A 10093-nucleotide genomic window follows, 5' to 3' on the forward strand; every position below is an offset into this window, starting at 1 on the left:
CTGCTCCTCCCCGTTGGCTTAATTCCGATTCCCTGGCCAGGAAGGCTGCTGTTTCCTCATTCTGTCTTAATTTTATGATTTTCACTTGTGAGTAAGCAAGAGAATCCCTGTTGCTGCTCGTGATAGGATAGCTGAAGCAGCTGTGGTAGCAAAGAAACATTTGTCTATCAATGAAATGTCCCAGGACTATGCTTTTCTCTCAATCTGTCCTGGCCATGTCTGCACTAATAGGCCTTAATGGCCGTGACCTGTGTCACTTGGGGCCCCTCTCCACACCTGTGGGCACAGGAGCCTCAGTTCAGCTCAACCCTGGGCTTTTAGTCCATGCCTGAGCTGTGCTGTGTGGGTACCAGTCTTCAGATCAGCTACAGCCATGCCTGTACATTACTACAGACATTGAAACAGACCCTAACTCACAGACTGACTCCCCAGTATAACCTCAGACCTGGCTCGTCACCATGGGCCTGCCTGTGTTTGATCATGGTTACTCTCACTGGACCTGATCCCAACCTGTGGATTGGCGTCCCAGCTGGACCTCAGATTTGCCTTGTCACCATGAACTCACCTGATGAACAAGTGTCAGGTCTGCCCACTTGCCTTGCTGGGCCACTGTGGGGCTGGGCCCTGGCTGGTGAGGACCCTGCACTGGCAGCTGTGATACTTACTGCACTCAGCTCATGGCTAGCCTTTACTCAGGGAGCACCCAGCCTTTGCTGCACCCTGACGCAGTCTGCTAATGCAGGACTTTGCAGCCCTCTGCCATGTCGGTATTAGTATGTCCCATCTCCCGCCATAGCTGGTCTTGTCACTAGAACATCTGTGCTTTTCCTTTGGGAGGAAGGTTCTTGTTAACTGCATAAAGAACAGCAAGAGATGCATGAAACTGGCAGAATGGGTCAGGATGTCTGGCTGATGTCAGGTTAGCCTCTCTTACCAGGTTCCCCTCACACTCCTCCTGGTCTGTTTGCTAGTACTAAAGGAGTTCATTTCCGTCTAGTTCTAGTGAGGTTCTTTACCTGTCAACTCTTCTGCTCTCTCCCCGTATCATATATATGTGTGTGTATGTATATATACACATAAATATTTACATATATCACCAGCTGTGCAAATTCCCTGGGGGATGGTTAAACCATTACTCCTGCACATAATCTTCAGGTGTCCACTGACTGAATCAAGTGATTTGCTTATACCTCAGACCCAGGTGTCCTTCCTGGGCTAGTCTTTAGGAGTGTTTTTCCTAGTTATGACTTCAACCAGGAAGCCAGCTGAGAGCCAAACCCTTTATGGATCCAAATAGCTTCCTTCAAGAAAATGTGTCCCTGCACACCTGTCATAAGCTTCTCCTGAACACAGTTTTGGTCTCTTCATCTTATCTAGAGGACTGACATACTTCCATTATTTCTTGAAAGAAGAAATTTCTAGAGGCAGGGCATCTTTGGACTTTTGTTGTTAAGAGGCCTTTGACTTTTTACCTCTGCAGGACTAGGTCTTTCAGATCCAGAGTTGTTTGTGTCAGCAGCTGAGAGGTTGAAAGTCAGGAGTGCCAAGCAGGATAACCACCAGTGAAACCTGTTATGAAAACGCCAAAAAGGAGCCACCCTCCAAGATTAATACACATTCCACTGGAGCTCAGTCTAAATTAGTGGCTTTCTTGAGTGATATCTCCATTGCTGACATCTGCTGAACCACTGCCATGAGTTCCCTCCACACCTTTACCAAGTGTTTTGCCATTTCAGAAGCATCCAGGTATAATACAGTGTGTGGTAACATGTTTCTGCAGTGGTTGATGCATGATGCACGCTAGGTCTCCCTACCAAGCACTGTGATTGTTAGGAGGAACTGCAGGATGAGCATAAATATGGGTAATCTATATTAATAATTTCTGTTTTGAAGATTAAGCAAAATATTTACATATCAGTTAATGAAACTGCCAAAGGTGTGCTGTTTATGAGCACACTCCCTTACACAGTCCTTCTTCGTGGTGCTTGAATTTCTCAGAACTCTCAACCTTGGGATTCTGTGATGGAAAAGGAAGTTAGACATTTGCCACTTTATGAATGTAGCAAAGCCAAGAAGCCTGATGGAAAGGAAGTGGAATGTAAGCTAGTCTGGTGAATACTGCATGGATATGAAACTATCTGTCTCAGGGTTTTGCCAGATAGACAATGTGCACATGCATCTAAGATGCATGCATAGATGGATAGATAGATACAGGTGTTTGTGAAATAACTTTCCTCTTGCTATTGCAGGTTTCACTTCAAAAAGTAGATCTTAATGCAAGATTGTAAGAGTCCATCCTTCTGAACTTGCATATGATAATGACCACTAATAAATGGATTTTTATTTCTTCTAATAAGGACGTTACTTATTATTGCTTCTAAAAGAACAGAAGTCACATTAGATACTGTAATTCCTGGAACAGTGATGAATCATTTCAGCAAAAAGATCAGCCTGTCTGATCGTGCTGTCATAAGGCTTGACATCACTGCTCTTGAGTGGACCACTCCTCTTCAAGTAATAACTACTGATTTCAGCAGCAGTATTTGAAGAGAGAGTGCTTCACAGTATGAGAATGGGTGGTACAACTTGACCTGTAATCCTTGAGGGTTTTGAGGGGTAAGGGAAGGGAGGAGGAGCATTTATTTCAGAGTAAGAATATTATTGCTGTAGTCTCATATCAATATTGAAAACAGTATTTTAGTGAACTGTAGGGTACACCATAGTACATGACTAGACACACTGGAATGAAGTGAAGCTCATCCTATTTGGATTTTTTCCATCAAATTTTATTTTCCAAAGCTACATCCATTCTTGCACAAAGAATAATCTAGACAGAACTGAATAAAGTCATAGCCCCTGACTGCAGGGCTTGCTCTTATAGCTAGCTCTTTTTCAGGGCACAAAAATGAAACAGGTAATTCCTTGTGTCCTACTGTGTTGTACCTATGCACATGGATCTCTCTTAGCTTCATTTCACTTTTTCAAACATTTGTTTCTTTTAGTTTGTGAATATTGTGTAATTGTATTTCTTCTTGTTTGTTTCTTTCAGAATGTTCTAATTGTGGAGGTAAGTTGGGTGCTTATGTCATATTGTACTTAGATAAAGTCACATAGTCAAGTTGTGATTGTGTGTTCAGTTTCTAAAACCTGTCTGTGTTTATACTTCTTTAGCTGGGAGGTGGTGAAGAGGGAGAGGGGTAGATTTGCTTAATGACCTCTCAATCTGTTTGCAGTTGCATGACGGATCAAACTACATTGCTGCTGCTCTAATTGGTAGTCTGCTTTGTGATACACAGGAGTCTTTGTTTCTATGTCATTTGTTCTTTCTGTGGTTTCATCAACTCCTGTTCTGCAAGTTGTTCTGTTCCTTGGAGGACAATGAATCAAGTGCAGTGATGTCCTGCACTTCTCAGTTGCATGACTTTGAAATAGTAGCATAGCCCTGCACACATTTTACAACTTCAGGGTTGTTCACATGCTGGCTGAGAATGTCAGTCCCCATGACTTCTGCTCGTGAGCTTTGCACCCTGCAGTGTCCCCCAAGGAGGAGGACACACCACAGAAATGTTGCTGATGTAAATGAACAGTGTTCACTTGTAGAGAAAAATAATATGTCACCTCACTGGTGCTGCAAATTCTCTCTTAATTAATGTAGGTGATTCTCTATTAAAATGTTGGAAAAGCAACTGGGATGGTTAGAGAGCACATCAGGATCTGACTGACATTTCAGGCCAGTCTGCTTGTGTGGGAAGTAAACTGGACAGTGTAATGAAGGAAATCTATAAATGTTGGAATATCTTTTCTTAGCAAAGAAGGGAAAAAAAGTTATCAGCTGCAGAGATGGCTAGTTACCTGAATAGCTGCTTGGAGCTTTGTATTTGCTAATGCTAACTGCTGCAAGAGAAATGAAAAACATCTTAAGCAAATTTTGTTAATGCTGTTAGATAGCTGGGGAGCAGAGACAAGGTGTTGCTAATGAAAAATCCACACCCACGGCGTTAAGGATCAACAGCTCTTCTCCATGTCATGGTCATTTTTGTAGCCAGGCATCTACTGATCTCATTCAGATCAGGTTAGGTAGAGCAGCTATGGAGAATAATCATTTGTACTGGACTAATAAAACAACAAATAGAGCAGATTTAGTACTGACATGGGGAGATGTTGACATGTTGTAGACTAGAGCATAACATGAAAAGTCTGATCCCTGCATCCTTACAGTCCCTGGTAAAGTCATCTCCAGTCCCATGTTACATCCCAAGTCCCAGAAACATAGCTATTTTGAAGGGGAAGTGGACAGTCCTTTAACTGATTATTTTGCGAGTAGAAGGTACTTGTTTCAAAGAATGTGAGCTCAGTTATAACATTTTTTGGATGTGGCTCAGAATACACTGGGAAAAAGACATAATTTCCACAAAATAAGAACGTGGAACTGCTCAGTCATTGTCCATACTTCCTCTTTTCAGCTTCCCAGTGTTTTTTACTTACTCTGTTTTTCATGTTTTGTAAGGATATTGTTGGAACTGGAAGGACTATGAAGGTTCTGCTTAATAATATAGAAAAATACAAGCCAAAAATGATTAAAGTGGCAAGGTGAGTAAAACAATCACAAAACTTAGTCATTAATTAGTCTAGTCCAACATATTTTCCAGTGGGGTTTCCCATTCCAAGATCCTGCTTTAATTTGCAGCTGCAGTAGCACATGGGGAACTCTGCAGAGGAGCTGCCTGAGTCACTAAGAGGAGGGTAGAAGAAAGGAGAGGAAACGCTTTTGTATTGTTCTGCAGTGGCAATGACCCTGCAGCCATTTCAAGACTGGCAGTGATGGGCTTGGAAGGGGAACACACCCATCTCTTCCCTGCCATCAGGTCGTTGTTGGGAGGAGAAGCAGAGTGAGAACAGTGATTCACATGGCTTGGAAGTTTTTTTGATAAAGGAAATAGTTTTTATGCATGCTATTCAGGTAAATATCTAGATTTACACGAGTTTTATTTTGTTTTTAATTACAGTTTGTTGGTGAAAAGAACATCTCGGCCTGATGGGTACAGACCAGATTGTAAGTGGTGGTGTGAAAATCTGTACATGACAGTACAAGAAGTTACCACTATTCTACCACTTGCCTTTGATATTATTCTGTGGACTGCTAGAAGCATTGTAAAATACCAGTGTAAAATACCAGTTGTCAATAGGACTATGGAAGAATTTGTACAATTATGGTTCGGAAAGCCTTGCCTCCTTACAGTCTGATGTTCTCTGTAGAGTACTAAATTTATAGGGAAGCTATGAAAGGGTTTAATTTTATGTTTGAAATGCGAGTGTTTTGTCTTCTGTCTCTGACAAATTATATAGAAGAAGTAGTCTATTTCTTGCTTTTCCTTCCTCATTGCATCTGTTTGGAGGGGCTGCAGGATTCCATCTGAACATGAAAGGTGTTTTATTGTGACCTAGTTATTCACAAGTTTTACATTTTTATAACAATATTTTCTATTATTTTTTGCAAAGTATTATTGTTTAAAGGGTGAACAATGGTATTATCATTAAATCCCACCCCCCAAAAAGCAAAAGATAAATTGGGCTTTTTAAACTTCCTCCTGCTGCTCCATTTATCACACTAGCACCACTTCTCTCTGAACTATTGGTACTTGTACTATGCTGATGAACCTGCAAATGAAGCTATACCAAGCTATTGTTATTTTAGATTTATTAGAATAAATGATATAATAACAGGTATGTGGTTAAATACTAAAGAAAATAGATCCCTCTAGAAGAGATTGACCAGTGTTTGCTGCTGAAGAAGGCTCTGGTCAGCTGAGCTGGGGAGGAGGGTAGAAGGAGAGTAGGCAGGTGAGTACCAGGAGACAGCATGAAGGGTCTTGATTTGGGATGTGGGAGAGAGGGAAACTATGAAACTAAGTTACTCAATGTTGGGCATGGCCCTGCGATTTTAGCCCAATAGTCTGAACTGTAACCCAAACATTTTGTTGTACAACTTTTTATACAGTGGTATTTTTAACATTTAGAATTTAATCCAGTAAATTAAAGTATATATTTGACTGGATTCACTAATATTAAACATTTAAAAAATACAATAAAGTTACTTCATGAAGGGTACCTTAATATTTTTATGTAATAACTTGTAAAATGAAACAGGTTTTATCCTTGTTTATTCGTACTGTGATGACTTTTATAAAACATCAGAGATCTCTCTTGTAAATTACTGACAGTGATGTGTCATTTCCTCACTCAAATTTATGATTCCAAAGTATCTATTACCCACAGTTTTTAACAGTTGAATACAGTTGTTACTTGAATACCTGTAATTTTTTTTATGCTGACCTATTTTTGTATCCATAAGGTTGTGTTTTTCTCTAGTTACTTAGTGAACATTTTGGAAAGAGTCTAACTTGTTTATATAGTCTGATACTGCACAGACCTTCACATTCAAAAAAATACATGCCTATGCTTAGCTTCAGGTGTGTGAGTTGTATGATTCAGCTACACTTCATGCATTTACTTTGCTAAGCATGCGCATGAGTCTTCATAAGCCTGGGGCTTTAATTTAAGAAACATTTGACATGTTTTGGTAGCATAATATGCAAAATAGTTTTTGCTATTCTCAGAAGAAAATATATAAAGCTCTGAAAGTTACTTTTGAATTGAAACTGTACATTTTTTTCATCTTTAGTGTGATACTGGACAGTTGTCATCACACATGTATACCAGTGGAGATTCCTAACGTAGGCAGAATTTTTCAACTCTGATTTTGGCTTCCTTCCACAGTGTGTCTGTTGTGCCAGTGATAATTGTACACAACTCTCCTACTCTCTACTGACTATTCACATGCCTGTCACAAATAGTCTGTGAGTGGGAGCTGGGTATAGGGCTACTGCTGACCTTGATGTCTTGGAGTCAAAAGTAACATAACCTCAACTGACTACATGTATCTATAGTTTGCTTGTCAGAGAACAAACATATGAATTTAAGGGCTGTATAATTGCCACTGATCTTGTATTGATGGTGTTTGTTATTTGTCTTAATACAGATTACGGATTTGAAATTCCAGATTTATTTGTGGTAGGTTATGCCTTAGACTACAACGAGCACTTCAGAGATCTAAACGTAAGTTTCTTTAAAAAAAAAAAAAAAACAGTTTAAAAAAATCACTGTTTTACATTTCCAGGGTGTCTTAAATACTCCATAATTTTCCTCCTCCCTGGGGCCTTAATGTCATGGTTGGGATCCTTTCAGTGAGTGTAGAACTCCCTGCAAAACTACAAATAATCCAAAGGAGTCACTGCTCAGTGCAGTGAACTGTTCCTTCCCATCTCTTCCCCCTAAGAGCAGAAGTTATACCTCTGCTATACTTCTGTCTTCTGTGAACCTAGGACTTCAGAGGTCCACCATTTCCAGTACATGCAGAGACAGCCGTACAGTTCAGACAGGTTTGGACTGTTACTGCTATGTTGTCTGCCCCTTTTCTCAGTGAGATAGCGATGGAAAAAAGGTGCAAGCCTTGCCTTTGCTTCCTGTGCTACTGCCAGGGGTGGATCTCAACACTGGGAAATGCAAGTGAAAAAACTTGCTGTAGCTATAAAGTGAAACCAGAATTAAATTTCAGGTCACTGGAAAGGAAGGGGTAATCACAGGATCACTAGATTGGTCAAGCAAAAGTATTTCTGAACAATTCATTGTAATCAACGATGCTGTTGCAATCAGTGTTATATTTTTTCAGCACATATGTGTTATCAATGATCATGGCAAAGCAAAATACAGAGTCTGAAGCGGTAACATCCTCACCTGAAGATTTGTAAGCTCAGTGAAGCAGAAATTTGACTACACTCCCTCAAGAACCTGTCAGAAGAGCGGTTCAGCTGACTTGGGTTTCTTTCAACTCAGTATAATAAGGGTTTACTCTAGAGATAGTGATTAATATTTACAGAAGTGAGAGCTCTTATCTAAAATGTGAAGTAGAGGGCTTTTAAAGTTATTACCTTTTTTAAGTATTAAAATTACTGCATAAGATGCCTTTTGACTAATAATTTGTCTGCCTCAAGTCTCATTGTGAATGCATCTGTTCTTCGCTCAGTCCATCATTCTACCCATTGCAATTCACATACTTCACTGTGTTGCATAAGATCATTCAGAAGTGCCTTTCAGCACATGAAGATTATTTTACAGAATTTTATTGACTTCAACATCCCCTCAGTCTTGGTCAGATATGCTGCTGCTGAATTGAAAGCATTATTTTGATTTAATTCCACAATTCAAAAGTTTCAGCTGAAGCTGTATGTTGTATGATAGTACATTTCTAGCAGTTCATTACTGCCTCTTCTGAGCAGAAGTTTTAAACCTCAGAATGCACTGAACTAGACTGCTGGTACAAAATGAACCTTTGCAAGACACTGGTGATCTGAAATTGGAAGATATCTTGGGTTTGCTATGTCATGTAGCCATAGATCTAACCCGTTTAATGTGCTGAATTTTAATCAAGAGAAAACAATGCCAGGCAGGTTTCAATTTCTGCATGGTATCCTTTTACTTTTATAGGACACAAATATGTAAAAAAACTAACATAGTATTCTCCTGTGCATATATTCTTAATTAAACCTCATTAAGAACAAAAGTTCAATGCTAGTCAGACAATTATTCAGTTATTTGATTTTTGTAGCATGTCTAAGTAAGTTGAGACTTTTTATAACCATTTGCCATCTTTAAGAATACAGATCTAGCAATGTTGGAGAAGGCATGTAAAAAAAGAAAAAAAAAATTGTAGGAAAACAGAAAACAAGTTAACTATGGATACTGTAGACTCAAGAGATTCCTTCCTTCCCTTATACATTGTGTTTGAAGAATTCTGTTAACTTACATGCTGTATTGTGAAAAATTTAATTCTGTACTGTATGTAACTGTTATCAACAACTTCCCAAGGGAATCCAATGCAAAGTAAGTAGCTGTGTATCAGTATCTTTACTCTGAACTGTAAGAGCTAGACTGTTATTAGCTTCAGGTTCCTTTAAACTAATAAAGAAACAGTAAAAATACTTGTTACATTGCACAGTTGTTTATTTTCCTGCTTCAGCATATTTCATGAATCCTGTAAAAGCTTTTCAAAAATACGCATTTAATTGGTAATCTAAACATACCTTATGTATATATCCTGCAGCTCACAAGCTATTGTTCTTTGGATAAAATCCATTATGTTAATGGCATGAAGAAGTGAGATCAAAGAATTACTGTGGTTGCTAGAGAAATGCTTTAGCCCTCTCTTCTTTACTCTTTTAACCTGTATTTTTTAAGAGTTCTGTTGAAAAGCTTTCCCTTATAGAATAACTTTCTTCTGTAACAGAGAAGAAAGCACACCTGTACAACCCCTGGAAGAAGCTAGTGAAAAGAGTTTAATCTCTTTTTCTTTTATGAGCGTCTTAAATTTTTTCTTAATGCTTCTGATTTCTGTGGATCTACTAGTATCGGCACATTGCATGGGCAGGCATGCTTAAGCTTAGGCTTAGTTCAGGAGATCCATTAGGTTATTTACTTTTTTCCTCTATTCTTAAAAAGGCACAATCGAATTTGCCTTGATACTATGATCAGCCTTCAGCAACAACAACAACAAAAATGTAACAAGTGAATTAGTGTGAAATTAGTGTGAAAATATGAAGTAATATAAATGCAAATAATTCAGGCTGAATTTGAGTCAGGAAGACTGAGATTATTAAAATCTACATATTTAATAGAAAAGACCAGAGTTATAGAAAAAATAAGTAGAACTGGAAAGTTTCTTCGAATTAATTTTATTTCCTCCTGCCATCATATTTTTAACACTCTGATAAAGCACCATACAAATTTCACTAGTGAATTTACACATGCAGTTATGCTGTGAATAAGAGGTGTTGTTCTCCTCTAATGTCATATTTGAATTTTGTACCTTTATATATCTGAGCATGTACAGATGTCTCGGTTGCCATTGCACATTACTCTTTGCTTAAAGCAATACCATCTGAAAAATTAGTTTTCAGTTACTTTAATAATCTGATTCCAAAATATCATAAGTGTAACTGATGGAACAGGTAATTATGCATATATGTCTGATTATTAT

The 10093-nt window shown here is 38.7% G+C and overlaps 1 protein-coding gene across 2 annotated transcripts in view; it reads left to right on the forward strand.

Annotated features, from left to right (window-relative positions):
• The window catches only part of PRTFDC1 (phosphoribosyl transferase domain containing 1), a 49983-nt gene extending 40562 nt beyond the window's left edge, over positions 1 to 9421 (forward strand). Inside the window, exons 5-9 of one of the 2 annotated variants that reach the window (XM_074900139.1) lie at positions 3050 to 3067; positions 4508 to 4590; positions 5007 to 5053; positions 7040 to 7116; positions 7730 to 9419. In XM_074900139.1, coding sequence (XP_074756240.1) covers positions 3050 to 3067; positions 4508 to 4590; positions 5007 to 5053; positions 7040 to 7116; positions 7730 to 7777 — 273 coding nt within the window. In that variant the 3' untranslated portion in view covers positions 7778 to 9419. Of the gene's footprint in view, positions 1 to 3049; positions 3068 to 4507; positions 4591 to 5006; positions 5054 to 7039; positions 7117 to 7729 lie in introns of both variants that reach the window. The other variant, XM_074900138.1, reaches the window with a different exon arrangement.
• The last annotated feature ends 672 nt before the right edge of the window (positions 9422 to 10093 follow it).

The sequence above is a fragment of the Athene noctua genome, chromosome 2 (assembly GCF_965140245.1).
Source record: "Athene noctua chromosome 2, bAthNoc1.hap1.1, whole genome shotgun sequence".
Classification (NCBI taxonomy): domain Eukaryota; kingdom Metazoa; phylum Chordata; class Aves; order Strigiformes; family Strigidae; genus Athene; species Athene noctua.